General features: G+C 38.8%; 1 protein-coding gene across 2 annotated transcripts in view; it reads right to left on the reverse strand.

The window, feature by feature from the left end:
* Positions 1-2,489: 2,489 nt before the first annotated feature.
* The window catches only part of LOC106057585 (mucin-5AC-like), a 52,321-nt gene continuing 34,271 nt past the window's right edge, over positions 2,490-20,539 (reverse strand). For both annotated transcript variants that reach the window (XM_056032053.1, XM_056032052.1), the window contains exons 2-6: positions 17,328-17,921; positions 15,498-15,687; positions 14,421-14,693; positions 8,588-11,113; positions 2,490-7,976 (exon numbers count right to left, since the gene is read on the reverse strand). In XM_056032053.1, coding sequence (XP_055888028.1) covers positions 5,643-7,976; positions 8,588-11,113; positions 14,421-14,693; positions 15,498-15,687; positions 17,328-17,623 — 5,619 coding nt within the window. In that variant the 5' untranslated portion in view covers positions 17,624-17,921 and the 3' untranslated portion in view covers positions 2,490-5,642. The remainder of the gene's footprint in view (positions 7,977-8,587; positions 11,114-14,420; positions 14,694-15,497; positions 15,688-17,327; positions 17,922-20,539) is intronic.

Raw genomic sequence — 20,539 nt, forward strand, 5'->3', positions numbered from 1 at the left:
TTTGTGAATTAGTACGGGGAATAAGAGAACATGTTTCCGCGCAGCGTTTATAAGCTCAGTAAACATAATTCTGACTGAGTCAAATTTAAGAAATTTCTGGTCTACATCGGAATTCGAACATCTAATTCGTTTGTTTCACTTCAAAATCTGACAGTAAACACACACAATTATTTTGTTAACAAAAAATTCTGATATCACTAACATGGCATAATTTTTTTACCAATTCTTTTTTTTTTAATTAATTTTACTAGCTGCTTCTTGCAATCGCATTTTTTCCCCCAAGAATAAACATTTATCTGGAATGAAGTCTGGTTGTTTTTGTAACAATGTACATATCTCAAATGTTAACAATTTGGGCTAGTTTTTATTAATAGCATATACTAATAAAAAAAAAAAAAAAAAAAAAGCAAAGCTTATATTAAGTGTATCAATTTTTCGGATCAGTCATGTAATTATACGTGAGCTGGCGCTCCCAAGACTATCTTTGTCTATTTTTAATCTTATAATTTATCTAGGCTAGTGCTAGAAAAGATGTAATTTAGTGAATTTTTTTTTTCATTTTGTATAGGTTAGTGCAGAATAGTTTGTAATTTCGATTATTACATTCTGCTACTTTTAGTTTTTTCCCCCCGTTATTTGTGTTTTATTTGTAACTGAAAAGTAGTTTTTAAAATTGTTAGTTAGTGCTAGAGTTGTAGAAACCTTTTCCTATTTTTGTGTCCCTGATTAGTTTTACTTATTTTTGTCTTTAGCTCCAATGTTCGATAAGTATACCTAGTTATTTGTTAATTTTAGTTTAAGTTTAGATCCATAACCGGTAGCCTATATTGTCCCTATCGGAGTTTAAATATAAATAACTTTTATGTCCCTTTTGTAAGATATAATTTGTAAGATTCTATTTTTTTATTGCAGTTTATTTTAATATATAATGTTGTGCAGTCCGTTTTGTTAATAATTTGCTAGATTTCATGGTATCGTTCAGCTAAGCACAAATTAGGGAAATAGATTGTTCAGATTAGTGTTAGGGAATTAGCGTGAAGTCATTGCTTTCCGATTTGTTCGCGCTGACCAGTTATAGCTGGGTCAGTAACCACGTTGAGCCCCTTTTGTTCTTTGCCCAGTGCCGTGTGAGTGGTCAGGGGTGCCGATCTTACTTAATAATGTTGTATAAATTAGCTGGGACTGCTTGCTATAATTCCTGTGGTGTAACAACTGCTGCTGTGCAATAACTGCTGTAAACTGCCCTATTGTACTGTACTGTACAACAATTTGTATAAATTTAGTTGGTTTTTTTTTTTTTAGTTAGCTAGATTTGTTAGTTTAGTTGTGTTGTGATGTCTGGTTTCTTAGGCAACTCTAGCCTCTTGGTCACAGACCGAGGTGCACAGATCAAAACCACCCAGTAGCGCTACCATCTGCCTACTGTCTCTGGGTAAAAATTCTAGTTAGCAGAAAGGCCCAGACCTGACCTGGAGCCCGAGCCATCACTGACCTGCTAACATATGTACACAATTATCCTAGACATAATAAATCTGCGCAATTAAAAATATTTTTTACCAAGTAGGCAAGTACGATTTCTATCCCTTGTTCAAGGTGCGAAACAAAATAATTAATTACCAATAGTTAATTAACTATTAGGTTATTTTTATTTTATTGATTCTTGTGTTGTCAGGTAAAAGAAATAATTTTGCGAAATTTCAGCTAAATCCGAGATTGGGTATAGGAGAAATAACGTGTATAAACTTTTTATCAGACAGAGTAATTAAGATTATGTTGAGCATTGCAGACTCTATTCTCATCTCTGACGAGGGTGCATCAAATGAAGCTGCATAAGTCGGCGTCTTATTCTCTGGTTTCATGACATTTTTTCCTGCATTAACCACAAGCCACTTTCTAAACTAAATTTCACAGTGCTTCTAAAACATAATTGATATTTCATTGGATTTGCAAAACATGTTATTTTTTATGCTGATTGTATTAAACTAATGTTTTGTCTAGTTAGTTTAAAGCTTTAACTATAATCAGAGACAATGGTTTCACATTTTTTTTATTTAAAAAAATAATCAACACTTAGTCAATTAAATGATTGTAAAGTGAGTAGCAAGAATACTGTAGTTTTATAACAGAAAGAAAGGTTAGTTTATTTACGATACACTGTTTGTATTTCATTTTTAATTTGGTAGAGATAATCAAATGTCTCTAGTTTTTAAGATGTTGTAACTCTCACTCTTTTTTCTTTATTTGCTGTTGTCTCTGTCATAATTTTTGTTTATTCTTCTGTCCATCTTTTGTTTTTTCATAGCTTTCCCTTTCTGGTGCTCTTCTTGCCTCTAACACCTTGTACTTATTAAACACCTTCCCACAATTCTCTATTGTTATTTCTCTCCCCCCGTCTTGCACTCACATTTTCTCTTATCCATTCACGTAATAAAACTCAAAAATATCTGCACTGTGAGGCGCAATAGAAACAATGTAAAATAACAGCATACTACATATTTTAAAATGTGTACAATTTATTTTTCTTTTGGTTTCAACAAGAAAACCTGTTCAATTAATATGCTTAGAGTATAAACACCTCTACCTAAAACATACTGTACTAGTAAAAAGTTTGTATAATGACATGGGGTGACAATGTAATACAAAATGAACAAATACTAGAAGGGGAAAAATCAACAAAATCAACATTTGATGACACACAGTGAGGAAAATGGCAACCAATAATTAGTAAGGATTGCTTCCCCGTTAGATAGGTAAGACAAGACATTTTTTAAACGGAGTACTGGCATTTAAATGTAGTTTGATAGCAGTCAATGAGTTACTTACACAAAATTTAGCCAGGTTATAGATCGACATTTTACTATGTAACATATCAATGAAATAGTTTTTTTTCTTACTGTTTTTGTATTGCATGAGAAATTTCTCAAATTATTTCACTTGTAAAATGCTAAATGTCAAACTTCGTGTCAGATAAAAAAAAAGTGATATATTATGAAAAAAATATCAATGAAATAGTTTTTTTTTCTTACTGTTTTTGTATTGCATGAGAAATTTCTCAAATTATTTCACTTGTAAAATGCTAAATGTCAAACTTCGTGTCACATAAAAAAAAGTGATATATTCTGAAAAAAATATTGCACATTTTGAACAGCGCCTAAAGTTCTATGGCCTCCTTCAGTCGCGAAGCGACTATGGATCATCTCATGGAAATGAGATGAATGCCTGGGCATTAGCGCCTAAAGTATTCACCCTTAAATCTCTGGTATTCACCCTTAAATCTCTGGTTTTCACCCTTAAATCTCTGGTATTCACCCTTAAATCTCTGGTATTCACCCTGGTATTCACCCTTAAATCTCTGGTATTCACCCTTAAATCTCTGGTATTCACCCTTAAATCTCTGGTATTAATCTCTGGTATTCACCCTTAAATCTCTGGTATTCACCCTTAAATCTCTGGTATTCACCCTTAAATCTCTGGTATTCACATATAGATGAGTAGGTCTCTGTTCGTAACATCCTGTTATCATTACACAAGAACGAAAACTTCTATCATGCTTATAAATTTATAGAAGGGAATAAATAAGACAATGTGTTGATTTCTCCATGAGAATTTTGAAATTCCGAGGAAGCGAAGAGAGTCTCTAAACATCTTGGTTATACAGTTTTGTATCACAGATGGATGAGTCTGGTGTACGTATGACGTTATACAAAGTCAAGTAATAATAAACATAATGAAAACGTGAGACTAGATTAATACTTGGCATAATAATAATAATACAAGTAATAAGTGCAATCTATACAAATTAATCAGCTACAACATTCCAAACAGAGGTATATAGTGTTCAGATAATTTGGCCATAATATTGAAAACAAAAACACACTAGGAAATAATTTGCATAATATATTATCTACGCGTATAATAATCAAGCTAAAATATGATATACTCAATCAAATAATATATTTAATCTAAAGCTAATTCTGTGAAAAGAAGGTGTAAAATTCATTCAATTATTCACAAAATAAATAAATACATGTGATTGCACGTAAGCCTAATTATGTTGATTGCAAAGACGTCTTCGTTTGAGTATTTTAGCTAAGCAAATGCCTTGGATATTAGAAACTAGCTACTAAATGTTTTCAATAGCAAAGTTATGTAAACGACCTTTATATTATCTGCCCTATAGATTGCAAAAATTAATTAATTAACAAAATAGTAAGACTGGTGTCTTGTAAATCTAACAAAATAGTAACAAATTCTAACAAAATAGTAACAAAACCTAACAAAATAGTAAGACTGGTGTCTTGTAAATCTACACAATGCTGTGCTAGATGATTAGCAAAGAATGTAACTTATGTTGTATGTTTCGAATGATCCGTCAAACCTCCCGCAGGACGGCGGGGGATGGTGGTAGGCAGGGTTTGAACCAAAGACCATTGAGACGACAGTCCAGGTACAATCTGAGGAACATGTCGTGCAGGGAGCTTCAAACATATCTGAGCTAATGAAGAATTAGCATGAAATTCGCTTCATCTGAGAAATATGATTTTGATTAATATCTTGTAGTTTTACAAACTATGATTTACTAAAAAGTTTGAGGATATAAAATACTTTGTAAAGCCTTGTACTCTTTTTTATTTGTTTGGCGTGCAGATGTCTGCTAAACCTAGACATGATAGTACGGTGATACTAAGGTTATCTAATGTTTTCTACACATGTAAAATAAGATATAATGGTAACTGTTGAACAGCTATTAGTTTTGTAAGTTTCAGATGTACACCTTCAGAAATGAAGAGTATTACAATTTAACCTAAACATCCTGTAGTGGATGACGGCGGGCAATGTTCGGACCATCATTATGACAGTCCAAAGCGCATTCAACGTGGCCAGGCAGCCAATCAACAAACTACACCATGTCATTTATGTTAAATACAATCATCAGTCTCGAAACTATGTTCTTGGTATTTATTTCTTTGCATTTATGCGAAAATTGTTTTTTACTGCGAGTCTTCATGCCATAGTTGGCATAGCAAACTCGCTGTGCCCCAGTCATGTATTTATATATAGGCATTGTGCTATTATGAAGTTAAAAAATAACCAAGACCAATAACTGTGATTGTATACAAGCCGTTTAAATGGTATTATATTTTTTGAGTTATTTCTCTTTTTAAACGTGCACTCGGTTGTCTACACTATTGGCAATACATGCATATGAACAACTTCAACATGCTAACGCTTGTTTTATGAAATTGTAGACATCTAAATCTAGCAGACATTTTGTCAGTTTTATTAGCTTGCTTCTGAAATGCATTTGTGTGTTTCATTGAGCCTTAAAGTAAATAACATTCCCAATCCTACACTGGCTGGCACTTCAAATATTTTATAATTTTTCTTTCCATACTAGTCAGCTATGGACTCGGTGCGAGACATGGGTCATTTTATGAATACAAAATACTTGCGATTTATTGAGAGCAACCTCTTCCAAATGAAAGCTTTGAAAACTCAACGAAGGAACTGTGAAGGAAAGCATGAGAGCAACAAGAATTAGGTCTAGAACTCTAGATGGAAGTGAGTGGAAACAATAGATGTACACTGCGATCACTGAAACTCACACACAGTTTGTTCAAGTCAAAGCCTACGCTACACATTTAGCTTCCTGTTTCTCCCTCTTTCTTAGCCCCCGTAGTGCCGCCACTTTTATCGGACGTTTTCTTGACTTTAACTTTCGTTGTTTTCACTTTGACCTTTTCTTTCTCCGCTTCTTTCTTTTTATCTTTCTCTACTTTGTTCTTCTCTTCTTTCTTTGACTTCTCTTTGGTCTTTTCAGAGGCTTTCTCTTTAACTTTTTCTGGCGCTTTCTCTTTTGTTTTTTCCAGTGCTTTTTCCTTTTCCGATACTTTGGGGGAATCTTTGAGATCTTTGGTCTGTGGCTTTGCTTCTTGAACATTGATTTCCTCGGACTTCTCCCTGCTTCTTTTTTCTTCTGCATCCTCCACATTATCTTGTTGGATGGAAAATATTCTTTGTCTAACGTAGACGAATGGGCGTGGTTTTCTTGGTGGGGGTGGGGTTTTATGCTCGGGGGGCGGAGGATAGTGGTGTGGAGGAAATTGAGGATTGCTTAGGGCGTGCGACTCGGGAGCTGGGGTAGGAAGAGGTGGAGTGGCCGTTGCCAGGGCTGCCACTGCCGAAGCTGTGGTTGGTCCAGATTTGATTACATTTACTGGTTCTTTTTTCTTCTCCTCTGGAAGTTTCTTTTTCTTGGATAGAAGTCTCTGCATAAAACCCATACTGCTCTTTTTTGTTGCCTTCTCTTCGGTGCACACAGATTTCTCATCCAGGTTTTCTGTGGAGCCAGCAGTGCTGGTTGATGATTTGGCGAAGACAGTGTCGCTGGCTGAGTCGGCATTCATTGATGAGGTATTTGGAGATATGGAAGAAATGGTCAAAGTGGAATCGTTGGAAAGCCTGTTGGAACTAATAATACTATGGTCGGTAAAGACGGAGGACTCCGTGGAAATTCTGCTGGCCGGCCCGGAGGATTCAATTGAGATTCTGTTCAATGCTGCTGAAGATGGTCCCGTGAAGGAGCCCACAGATACATGTGAGGCAGTTGAGGTGTCAGAGCAAGATGATGGCGTTCTCGTCTCTGTAATGCTGGGAAGTGGACGTCGTAGCTGAGGTTTCGGGCTGATGGGGTCCTGTGATTTGGTGTCAACCGAATGTTGCTGTTTGGAAACATATTCTGGAGGACTCATTTTTTTAGTAATGGGAATTTTACTAGGTGACATTCTACGACTTGCTTCAGCATTTGATTGGTTGGATTTTTGTAATAAAGTCTGGGCTGGAACTGTAGCTATTCTGCCAGGAGCTGAATTGTATCTCAATAAAGGAAGTCGACTAGGTATCAAAGGCTGACTGCCCATTCGCACAGTTCCTGGTCTGTCGGAGGGAAATCCCCGAGGAAGACTCTTACTATCATATTTTGCTTCTTCTGGCCTCAAAAGCTTTGGGCTTGAGCTCCCTGCGTCTAAAGCTGAACTAAGGCTTGCTGGTTTGCGGCACTTAAGGGTGGTAATAGGTTGTGGTTTTCTACCAGACACTTGTTCCTTTGGTTTCAGCACAGCGTTGGTTTGTTCTAATAAATCTTTCACCTGTTTCTGTCTTACATCTTCCGGTTTGTCTTCAAAATTTCGACCACTCCTCAAGTCAGGCGATAACGGAATTTCGTGAGGTAATTTGCTACCTGTTTTAGGCGACGCGAAACCAGAGCCGAAGAATGAATCGGACGCCTTTCTAGCTGGTGGACTGTTCAAACGCTCTGAAACGTTTCTTAGCTTTGATATACATGCAGTAATCTTTCCGTCCATGGTTGTGGAATCAGTTTCTGTACCAACGTGTTTAAAGTCAGCCTTGGAAGTCATTGTTACCTTATCTTCGCACTTAGTTTTGCTGCTGAGAGGTGTGCCTGTTACAATTCTGGCCTGGTTGAACGTGCTCGTAGATTTATCCATGGAAGTCACTGATAAAGTCATTGTCCCTTTGGTTAAAAGATTTCTTATAGAAGTGCACGTTTCTTTCTCTGATGTGACTTTGGGCACAGTGTTAACACCTGTTGAGACTAACTGGCGCGTGTTGGCGCCTGCGTCTGGACAAGCTTCGGGTATCAGGCCTTCTTTCAACACCAATGACCGGATGACCTCTCCGATTCCCTTACTGCCAGTGCTGTCCGCCATGCTGGACGTCATGGAAGTCACAAGGCATTCTTTAGCGCTGATCAGATCGTCATTAGCTACTAAGGTCTGGGTTCCGGTCTCAGCGTACTGCAGAAAGTCTGTGCTGGTCTCGTCGTCCACCATGATGAGGTCACATTGGTCCAGCACGAGCTCGAATGTCGCCTCCGGCACCACGATCAGGTCGTCCACGTCACACTCACTCAGCAGTCCGAAATGCGGCAAAGAATCCGTGGACGTAGCCGCATCCTAAAGATCAGAAACAGAGCAGAATTAGGGTCATTAAATAATTAGGGTCATTAAATCAGATTATAAATTGTTGCATTCATAATTCTAGCGAGAACAATCAAAGTACAATAATTGGTATTATTGGATTAAAAAAACAGTTATAATTGATTCATTTTTATTAACAAAGTTAGTGAGTTGATTAGTTTAGCCTGTCAATTTATTTAGACTTAAGTTCACTTAAAGTAACATAAAGAAAGATATAGTTCAACTCTTTTTTGTGTGTGTTCTATGTCCAATTTATACACTTATGAAAGTTGGACGCTGAACAATGAGGCTAAAAGAAGATGTTTTTGAGAGTAAAGGCCCCAGAAAACTGCTGGTTTTTAGATATCAGGAAAAGAAAACAAACCAGTTTGCAATTTTACAAGTATAAAAAAAACGTTAAAGTATTTCTAGTCTTTGCTTAACTGTGATTAACAACTGAAATCAAAGTTCTATAAATTAAGACTTAAAAAGGAACAAATTGAAACTGCAACATAAATATATTCTATATAAAAACGAAATACCTCTTTTGACTTTCTATTACGCATTTCGCCCACTAATCTTTAAGGCAACACATGCACTGCAATTACCTGGAATTGTCTGCTGAGTGCACGCTCTAAAAAATCCTGATCGATTTCAAAAGTTGCTGCCGAGGCCTTGTCATAAAGCTGTGGTTGAGATGTCTGAATGCCTGCCTCATGGAAATCGTGATAGCACGTGATGCAGGAAATAGCCATCGTACCGACATCTTGAGTGTATGCTAATACTTTGTTGGACTTGTTGACAACATCCACGCTGTTTGGGGCACCTTCGACCACAAACTCGTCACCGCTAGGCGTTGCCCGTGAACAAAAAGAGCACCTCACGGGGGCTGTTTGGACTTCTCTCGCCCTCCTCCTAAGTCGCCTTGAGTTGGTCACTGAGCTGCGTTGTGAAGGGGCTTCGCTCTGCGGGCTCTGCGAGTCTTTGTCGAGCCTGGGATCCTCCCAGGTCGTGCACGTATCGGTCATTGAACATTCGTCCGCATTGTCCAGCTTGTTGGTCTCACATTCCTGGTTCTCCGTCAGTATTTCCACTGCGGTCTGTGCGTCCGAGAATGTCTTAGTGTCCGTCAGGGTCTCATTGTCGCAGACTACCAAAACAGTTTCGGTGTGCGACTCGCGATACGCCTTGACCTCCGTGCAAGTAGCCTGCTCATTGGTCAGCATCACGTTGGTGGCTACACCCACGTCTATGGTAGCAGGTACTGGAGGGGTAACTCCTGTACTGATCATTGTGGGTGAGACCGTCTCCGTCCACTGCTCGATGGTCTTTGGGACAAGCGTTGCGGTTTCCTTGTCTAATGTCTTGGCCAGAACGGTCTCCGTAGCTGATGTCACCAATTTAACTTTGATAGTCTCCGTGGCCCTAGACAAACATTGCGTTCGGATAGGGTCAGAAGCTTTATCGCACATTTTAACCAGAGATTTCACAGGTGATTGCGGAGGTGTCATAAAATCGACGGAACTATCAAGAGCTACCGACAAGGGCCTACTTTTACCTGAGGCCCTCTCTATGTCTGGGTCAGGCACTGTTCCTTGTTCAGTTGTCTCCACAGCCGTCTGACACTCTTGTTCGCTGGAGTATATCACCGGAGTGTTGGTCGCTACAACGTTTGCAGGGGGACTGACCTGTGATCCAAAGTCAACAGCCTTGGCGGCAACTGTTCCGGTCGCCCTGTCCTGACACTTTACGCCTACCGTGCAGGTGGCTCTGTCTGATGTCGCCATCCTTTCAGTCCAGGTGACTTTGGTCTCTTGCGTTACCTGCGGCGTGTTGGTGTCTTTGTCCGTGAAGCTAACAAAGTTAGTCCACGTGGACTTCTCGTTCTGTGTTTTCTTTTCTGTGGCGGTGCTGCAGTCGACGGAAGGTCGACGTGACACAGCCGGTGACACGCTCGAGGCTTGCGGTTTACCCATGCAGATGGGACAAGCTTGTGAATTCTTCTCTAGCTGTCTATCTCCCAGAGCAGACTCGATTCCCTCTAAACGCCTGCGCCGCTCCCTTGCTCTGGTAAGGTTGGATGTGACAGTGGCATCCAGTTTCAATCGCTCGTCTTTGGGCTCCGCCAGAAGAACCTCCTGAATGAATTGTTTCTCGCTAGCCTCGCCAGCGATGTCAAGAGCTGAAATGTTGGTCTGTATTTTAATGCTTCGGATTCTGCGAGCGGGTGTGCAAGACAGTGACGTCATACCTTCACTGCTGTAGAGGAGGTCCGGTACTGGTGTACATTCTGGTCTACCGTTTGAATAGTAAACAGGGCTTGCATTCTTGCAACTTTCTTGGTCCCCGGAGAAGGAATTACCATTGTATTGCAACGAGATTGATTTATCTCCCGCTGTCGTCAAAGAACCTTTGTTTGAACCAACCGACCTTTCAATGGCCTCAGCGATGTCATATGATGAACGGTCTGTCTGACATTTAAGAGATCTGACATCAGATCGCTCTGTCATAGTTCCCTTGGCTTTCACGTCATTAACAAGCGCGGAAACACCACGTTCTCGTGTCTCCACCTGAATTGTGCATGTGTCTCGAGTTATCAGCCCTTGCTTTTCTGTCTGCGAAACAGAACTGCGGAAAGCGTTCTTCATGTCTGAGAGCATAGAGGTCGCCTCCTCCTTAGTTCTGCACTTCTCGGTTTGCGTGCAGTTGGTGATGACATCCGGAACATGACGGTAATCGTTTACGACACCGTTCATCACCACACCATCAACACCCATCTTTCCTTTCATCATCAGGCATTTCTCCTTCTCTACCTCTTCCAAGTCAAGCCCAAGCCCGTAGGACAAGCGACCCAGGGCCACATCTCCCGGTACGAACTTAACGTCGTACCTCGGGTCTGATGGAATGACTGGGAGCTCCGGCTCCAAAAGCTGTGTCATCTTAGTCTCTATCTCTTTCTTAATCAGGAGAAGCTCCACGCCTTTGTCTTTCAGCATAATATCCGTCAGGTTGCAGGTGCTCTGGAGTTCATCCAGGTTCTCCTGCAGGACAGACTTTTGCTCTACAAAGGTTTTGATCTCCCCGCCGTATAAGTCGTCAATGTGTTTCATCAGCTCCTTCTCTTTGGTTCGAACCTGTTCAAGACACAAACAATTGAATCGTATGTATCATGGAAAACTTATTTCGTAAACATGAAATCATAATGCTGGCGATAGAAGTTTTTTTGGCTACTAATGGAACAAAATAAAACACTAGGAGTTATGTAATTGCATTTAGGAAAGATAGTAGGCTACCTACTTCATGTTGGACCTCATTCACTACAAACTACAGGTTATGAATTGATGGACTGGGAATTCAATGTAATAAAGGAAACTACGTAGCCACTCAGCAAAACACTTGAACATCTCATTTGGCTACGCTCTAATGTGCAACTCTAATGTGCAACTTTTTATCCACTTATTGCGATAAAACGTCCGCATGTACCATAAAAGATCTTGTACTACAGTGATGTTTTAGGAAATACCTACCTCTAATCTTTGTTGTCCCGCTTTAAAAAAAAAATCAATTAAGTCAGTAGTAGCCCGAACTTATTATAGTTATGAATGGGAAAAAATAACGTAAATGCGTGTATGTCCTAACTTGGTAAATAGAATCTATTAAGTCTCTGCAGTAAATGTAGATGTCCTAGCAGTGGTCGACAAACATGCAAGTGATGCATTTGTATAAGACACACACTTTTCACTTGAAAAAAAAAGCCTACTTCAAATTTAACTTTGATTATTTGTTTAAGAACCATTGGTTGTCTTTAAACATTTTATTTTTCTAACGATGTATTGGAATGAGCCAATAATGGGTTCACTATTTATTCAACTTAATAATAATTAAAATAATAAAATAATAGATTAAATTATTATGAAAACAGTAACGAGCTTATGTTCCACTTCGAGATGAAAATGGCCTCGGCTAGAAAAGTCGGTTGAAAATGACATGAAAAAAATGTAACAAAATAATTCTCACACTTTATCCAAAGCATGAGACCAGGTGGTGAGCATATGCACTCTGGAATTTTATAATGTCACTAAAATATTTACATTGCTGACTTCATGGAAACTGGATGTTGTAGTCAGAAGAAGATTTGAATTCAATAAACATTTCAATCCATAAAGAAACAATCTATCATGTGGGTTACTATAGCGCTAGGTTGTTACTGAAGCCAAAGGAATAAATATCTAAACAAATAAATCTAGAAATCTACTCATTGAAACTGTAACGTCATTGTTAAAATGTATAGTTGCTATAGAAACCATAAACAATATTTTAGGCAGTTAAAATATGTCAAGCTAAGTAATCATTTTCAATCAAAACAGAAACCCTGGCCAGATCAAATCATTTGTCAGTTTTGCTTATCATGCAGTATTTTAAACACATTTTCAAACCATGGCCATTTTCCTTGTGGCCAGGTTTATCCTATTAGAGAGTACACAGACTGCAAACCTGCTGTTTTCATCGCGTTTGGGATTCAACACAAACTTCTATAAAACGAAATGCTTTTACTTTTACTATGATAATTGACTCTGATATTAACACGTATGCAGAGTAGAACCATCATTTAAATATGGGAATAATAATAATAAATAAATTGGACCCAAATTTAAAGTAACAAAAGTATTATTTCATTCATTTTGATAAAATAGCAAAGGGGAAAATCCCTTTTTTTTTTATTACAAAGCGTCCCCATATTTTCAAATATCTTAGGGCCTGAATCCAATCAAGAGTTATATATGAGTAGTTACATTTGACTAGAGTAACGTCATTAGTAAAAGCACTATATTTATAGACACAGAAGACTAAAAAGTAAAGTAGCAACATGCATAAAACACTGAACAATAAATTACAAATACAAAAACATAACCTAATTATAATACTCAGAAAGGTAATCAGTACACAGATAAAGACAATGTTTTTTTGTTCCATATGGTAGGACAAATTCATACATGTGTTCCTTATTTCCTAATGCCATTAGACTATTGCATGGATCAGGTTGCCTAAATCAGCCAGGAAAACCAATTAGCAAAGTGTAAATCTCTAATTAACAATTATGAGACGAAATGGGTAGGACGTAATAATTATCAATACCTGTATTTATTTTTTAAAAGTCATCAAATCATTTAAAGATGGTTAAACCCAACAACTTTTCGTAAGCCTAATTAATTAACATATCAATAGGAATAGAACCACGGACATTCTACTTCATTAGTAATTACAAATTTAAACAAATAATATCTTGCCATTAAAGTCTAATAAATTTACAAAATAAAAAAAAAGACTGTAACTTTAATACTAGCATTAGTAAAATACCTGAAGGACCACTAATATCTCACATGAGCTATACAGCTTATTGCAAGGTATCTGATGATAACCACTAATATCTCACCTGAGCTATATAGCTTATTGCAAGGTCTCTGATGGTAACCACTAATATCTCACCTGAACTGTTTAGCTTATTGCAAGGTCTCTGATGGTAGCCACTAGAATCTTACCTGAGCTATGTAGCTTATTGCAAGGTCTCCGATGGTAGCCACTAGAATCTTACCTGAGCTATGTAGCTTATTGCAAGGTCTCTGATGGTAGCCACTAGAATCTTACCTGAGCTATATAGCTTATTGCAAGGTCTCTGATGGTAGCCACTAATATTTCACCTGAACTGTTTAGCTTATTGCAAGGTCTCTGATGGTAGCCACTAGAATCTTACCTGAGCTATGTAACTTATTGCAAGGTCTCTGATGGTAGCCACTAGAATCTTACCTGAGCTATGTAGCTTATTGCAAGGTCTCTGATGGTAGCCACTAGAATCTTACCTGAGCTATGTAACTTATTGCAAGGTCTCTGATGGTAGCCACTAGAATCTTACCTGAGCTATGTAGCTTATTGCAAGGTCTCTGATGGTAGCCACTAGAATCTTACCTGAGCTATGTAACTTATTGCAAGGTCTCTGATGGTAGCCACTAGAATCTTACCTGAGCTATGTAACTTATTGCAAGGTCTCTGATGGTAGCCACTAGAATCTTACCTGAGCTATGTAGCTTATTGCAAGGTCTCTGATGGTAGCCACTAGAATCTTACCTGAGCTATGTAACTTGTTGCAAGGTCTCTGATGGTAGCCACTAGAATCTTACCTGAGCTATGTAGCTTATTGCAAGGTCTCTGATGGTAGCCACTAGAATCTTACCTGAGCTATGCAACTTATTGCAAGGTCTCTGATGGTAGCCACTAGAATCTTACCTGAGCTATGTAGCTTATTGCAAGGTCTCTGATGGTAGCCACTAGAATCTTACCTGAGCTATGTAGCTTATTGCAAGGTCTCTGATGGTAGCCACTAGAATCTTACCTGAGCTATGTAACTTATTGCAAGGTCTCTGATGGTAGCCACTAGAATCTTACCTGAGCTATGTAACTTATTGCAAGGTCTCTGATAGTATCTTTTACATCCTTGATCGTGAACTCAAACTTATCGATGATGTTCAGCCTGGTGTTGACTTGTCCGAGCCTGTCTTTACATTTGGTCAACAGGGCTTCCAGAGCGCTCTTGTACTTGGCGGATCCATCGCTGAAAGAGCAGACGTCGTGGTCTTTGTGCTCCTGAAAGGCGCAGACGACACAGATGCATGCGTCGCAGGGACCGCAGTAGAAGCGGACATGTTCGTCTAGGTGAATCTATAAGAAAAAAAATTAAAGAAAACATTGAACACGTGAAATGAATGCGTCAAAGAAACTCTTATATACCTAACTGCGCATGCTCCCCGATGGCTCGTCTACTACACGGTTTTAACCGCATGGAAAAAATAAAACAGGACTCGTTTTCATAATGGACTGGATTTTGCCGTGCCGTACCTAGTTATTTCACATCTGTATTTATTAATTTCTTCTTGCGTTGTGATAGGTTCATCTCGTGGTGCAACGATTACAAAAACCGTCAAGTATCCAAGGCGTCGTATGGTCGAGTTCACAGGCAAGACATTGCTGTTTCAAAGTGCCTTACGGTCATTTTGCGGTCACGGTGTAATGCCGGACGGTGAAGGACGCATAGTGTCCAAACAACTTGAGACAGATTCATATGTTGTTGCTGACATAAATCAAAATTCTTTTTTTTTTCTTAAAGTTTTTTCTCTCCTACTTGTAAGTGTCAGCCTAGTCCTGGAACACTATATGATTGCCAGGTAGATACTTCATCAATAACTAATTAGCCTGGTAAGAACAAAACCAGAGAGTCTACCTGGAGTAGGTTAACAAGGGAAAAAATGGAACAAACTTGTGGGAGGGATTTAAAGTATTTAGATTGGTTACGTCTGCTAAGTGTATATCTCTTGTAAGATTGGTTACGTCTACAAAGTGTATATCTCTTGTAAGATTGGTTACGTCTGCTAAGTGTATATCTCTTGTAAGATTGGTTACGTCTACAAAGTGTATATCTCTTGTAAGATTGGTTACTTCTGCAAAGTGTATATCTCTTGCACTGACCTTGCACTGGATGTCTTTCTCTCCTTCCAGGTCGATGAGACTGTGCTGCTGTGTGACCTTGGTAGCGAGGTGAAGGTCGACGCAGCCCTTGCACAAAAGCTTCGTGCAGTCCAGACATTTGCTGCAGGCATCCACGCTCTTGCCTCGGACACTGAAGCAGATCTCGCAGGGTGGGACTTTGGACACAGTCCTGCAAGTGATCAGTTTATACAAATGTTAAGTTTGAAAAACATCAAACACACAAGGCCTAAAGCAAAGTGATCTCGTAAAATTGACTGAGATATCGAACATTTAATAATGCTAGTTCATTTACAACTATTTTTAACAGTATACAATACTATTTATTTCCAAATTGAAGACAATGTCTAATGAGCTAATATTTATCTACAAAACTAAAAAAAAGTTTTATTAAATAAAATATTTCCTTTAACAAATAATATTCAGTAGTTATTAAAAAGATATAAGTAGTCTTTATTATTATAAATTACATCGGGGAATCACCTAATTAAGTTCATCACAGTGTAGTTATCTATCGTTTCTATTTCATGTTTGTGTTCACTAAGCCTCAGAAGACCGATAAAGGGCACTAATTCATCAAAGTACAATTTTTTTCCCTTGTTCGAGATATCAAACAAAATATTCAATTACCAATAGTTAATTAGCTAATTTTTTTTTTTTATAATTGTTTCTTTTGTTGTCAGTTGAAAGAAATAAATGTGTAAAATTTCAGCTTTATCCGTGATTGGGTGTGGGAGAAATAACGAGTACATACTTTTTAACAGACAGACAGACAGATTTGATATAAGTTTTGCAATAACTATTTTGTGCTACAAACGGAAGTGCTTAGACTTAAACCTTTGAACTCCCAGTGGAGTACAGGGCAGCTACAGTACTTGTCTTCCCCTGTGGGTTCCAGTCTAGGTTGTCTACATTCGAATTTCATTATTTAGATTCCCGGATTAAAAAAAGACCACAGGCCATTAATCTCGATTTTCAGCATTAGTCCATGAAAACGTGAAAGTTTCTGATAAGTCTATAGATTTATGAAAACCTTTTAAACACAAAAAAACACTTCCGGGAATTCGCTGACTGTGAATTCCAAGTAAGCAGACGACTCCCTGTGCGGAATAGATTATTTTTAAAATGACGTTTTTATTAGTGCGGACAAAAGTTGAGATGGAATGTCAAGGTTATATACATAATAATCATATTCTGCAACTTGGTCGATGTCTTTCAGTGCGTGAACAACAGATTAGGGTTAAAATAGAAGTTTGATTTCAGACGTCTTTTAAGATTTATAGTCTGTTTCATGAGAAAATTGAACACAGTATTCTCGGTATTCAACTCGCCACTCGACAGATATTAATGTTTAGGGCAGTGTTTCCCAAACAGTTTCCTTAAGGGATCACTTCACACATTCTGACTAGCGGAACACTTTGTTTTGCTTTTTTTTTTAGAGAGATTAATTCACGTGATGGCCTCAGGGGCGTAGCTAGGAATTTTATCAACGTGTGTGGGCCCGGGGCGTGGGCTTGACCTCTTTGAGGCCCCCTGCATTTTTTGTAATATTTAATTTTTAATGTAAAAAAACACTCATTTTATTTGGGGGGGGGGCGGGGGATTTTCAGATTCTTCCCCCTCCTCCCAACACCCTAACTACGCCACTGGATGGTCTATTAGTTAATTATTCCAGTACTTTATGGAACACATATTCAGGCCTCACGAAACACTAGGGTTCCGCGGAAAACAGTTAGGGAAACACTGGTTTAGGGCGTGCCTGATTTACTGAGCAAGTCCAATCCAAGACAACCAAATTACAAGCCTGCTTACCTTTTGGCCACTACCTCTGTCAGGTTGGAGACCAAGAAGTTGTCCGGTAGCCTCCTAACGCCCCCAGTGGGCAAGTCCGTCTTCTTACGACACAAGGGACACGTGACCTGTCTGTTGTAGATGGAGTACCTTGAAGTCCGGCTAACGCACTCCTGGTCATACTGCTGCTGCAGGCACCCACAGCAGAAGGTGTGGAGACACGACAGCGTCTTGGGCTCCCGGAAGTTCTCGAAGCAGATCTTGCAGTTTAGAAACTGATCGCTGATCTCTTGCATCAAGCGCGTCCCAGTCGCCATGGTTACGCTCTAGCAGATTTGAGATGATGACTAGCTTCTAACAACAGCGAAGACCGATATCAATAATTGCAAAAATTAACTACGATTCCTGAACATTCTAAGTCGATTCCAATGGCTATCATGCTTACACATAGTGATGTTTATTAATAGCCAAAACATTATTGGTCCATAAAATGAAAAAAAAAAAAGAAGAGCGAGGAGGCGCTACCTAACCTCCATGATGACGTCATCGAGTGTTAAACAAAACGAACTTGGCGTATCTTCGCTGTCGTCATATCTGCAATCATCACCTGAGTCTCTGCGGAGAAGAAGAAAGATATAGTCAGCAAAGTGGGTCTATGCGGCGCCTTCGATATGGTCACGGGGTCACGGGGGTCACGGTCTATGCCACAAGCACGAGTCATCGACACCAAAGGAGTGCTACACTATGTTACTATAAGGTCACAGTATTTTACTATAAGGTGACAGTATGTTACTATAAGGTCACAGTATGTTACTATAAGGTGACAGTATGTTACTATAAGGTGGCCGTATGTTACTATAAGATGACAGTATGTTACTATAATGTGACAGTATGTTACTATAAGGTTGCCATATATGTTACTATAAGATGACAGTATGTTACTATAAGGTGACAGTATGTTACTATAAGGTGGCCGTATGTTACTATAAGGTGACAGTATGTTACTATAAGATGACAGTATGTTACTATAAGATGACAGTATGTAACTATAAGATGACAGTATGTTAATATAAGATGACAGTATGTTACTATAAGATGACAGTATGTTACTATAAGGTGACAGTATGTTACTATAAGATGGCAGTATGTTACTATAAGATGACAGTATGTTACTATAAGATGACAGTATGTTACTATAAGATGACAGTATGTTACTATAAGATGACAGTATGTTACTATAAGATGACAGTATGTTTCTATAATATGACAGTATGTTACTATAAGGTGACAGTATGTTACTATAAGGTGACAGTATTGTTATAAACCTGGTGGTGGCACAGAGAGGGGTAGTGGTGTGTGTGTAGTCAGCCGACGCAAATCGCCCCAGGCCAGCGCTAGACGAGCGGTCAACCGTGACGAGCCACGACTGTCAGCCGAGTCGTGTCAACAGGACGGTTCGGGAAGGATCGCAGCGTCACGAGAGTTGTAGTCACCTGACCACCTAGAAACGTCGAGCGGCGTTCTGTCCGGTTCGAGAAGGCCAGTAGGGACCCTATATAAAGAGCGGAGGTGTCGCAGTCAAGACGGTTCAGAAAGCGGGTTCACGACAGGAGTTCAGAACACGGTCGACTACAGCACAGTTCAACGGTGTGGTTCTGTACGGAGCATTACGACGGTTCAGTGCGGAGTACTGTCAAGTACAGTTGAGACGACCGGCGTCTTGATCTTGGTCTGTGATCGAGTCCGACACATCGAGCCCAAGTGTGTGAAGTCAGTCCCGAACTGTTGAACCCAGTGCAAGCCCGGAACGAGACGGAGAGGCCAGTGCAAGACTTGATACGGCGGAACGGTGTTATCGGAGAGATATTTGTTATCGCAGAGCTAGTTGTACTGTTCTACGTGCTGCCAATTGTACAGTATTGGCTGTTATTTATGGACATTAAACCTTTACGTTATTTTGGAGCCCTGAGTTGTCAAGTTCTTTAAGTTGGTGGTGTATGGTGCAGTTTGCAGAGAGCCTGGATAGTGAGATTCGTAACAGTATGTTACTATAAGATGACAGCATGTTACAATAAGATGACAATATGTTACTATATGAATATCAATGATTGACTTAAGAGTCCTAAGACTAAAAATGAGTGCAGTATTTCGCATGAATGCGAAGATTCATTTGCAATCTGCTTATTAAGCTCCGAGGGGCTTATTAATGTTCTCTTTTCGCCCGTCTGAGCATGTCTTCGACAAGAGCTTTTCTTTTGGGTTTTACGTGTTAAAGTCTTAGTTCCTTGAACTTTTTAAAAGCTATCTACAACCAGCCCAGCTGTTTTCCTCTATGTCAGCGAGGGGAAACCCAGGATAGTGTTTTCTAAAGAGCTCTAAATGGCATATCTGTTTCTCCGTCTGCCTTTGAGTTCACACACAAATTGCCGTTAATCTACGGTCATCCCCCAAACAAAATAGGTGTTTAATAAGATGATATTGTGCGATTTTAAAATACGGATATGTTACTATAAAATGATATTGTTACTATAAGTTAATATTATGTCACTATAACATGGTATTATTCTACAATAAGATAATTTTATAAGATGATATTATGTTACCATAAGAATAAGATGATAGTACGTTACTATAAGATAAACCCCCTCCTTTCAATGAAGATCTAGTGGGGATTCTCAAATAAAATGTAGGGATATCTAAAGAAGAAACCTTAAAAACTGTCTAGAGTCTAGAGATCTAAGGAATTTAAACTATCAACAAAACAAAACATAATCATCACGACTATTTTGCAACCCATTGGTGTGTTCATAAACTTTTAAAACAGATCTGGGTAACACGTGTGTTATAGAAACAGGTGCACAAAACGGCACTCACTGCAAGGTCCGAGTTCTAGACTTCTTGCTGATACGAACATAATTTGATTTATTTCAATCAGGCAAAGTTAGCGAATCCTTACTTAACATTCTTGTTCGTAAGTTTAATATTTATGATCTTATTATCTATGGCAAGCAATGAAAACAAATTTTGTAAGACTTATCTTGTCGCTAGAGCGTTCGTCTTGAACAGAAAAAAAAGAGAGATAACTTCTGGAATAGAACGATATTAGAGCCGAAACGATAAACTTTGGAGTAGGAACAATTTAATAGACATATTTTTCTGCTCTAATTAAAAGTAGCTTTAACATTTTTCATTATTTGCTTTCAGGATTTAGAGTACTTTAGACTAATGCTCAT

Source organism: Biomphalaria glabrata, chromosome 6, assembly GCF_947242115.1.
Source record: "Biomphalaria glabrata chromosome 6, xgBioGlab47.1, whole genome shotgun sequence".
In the NCBI taxonomy this organism is placed as follows: Eukaryota; Metazoa; Mollusca; class Gastropoda; family Planorbidae; genus Biomphalaria; species Biomphalaria glabrata.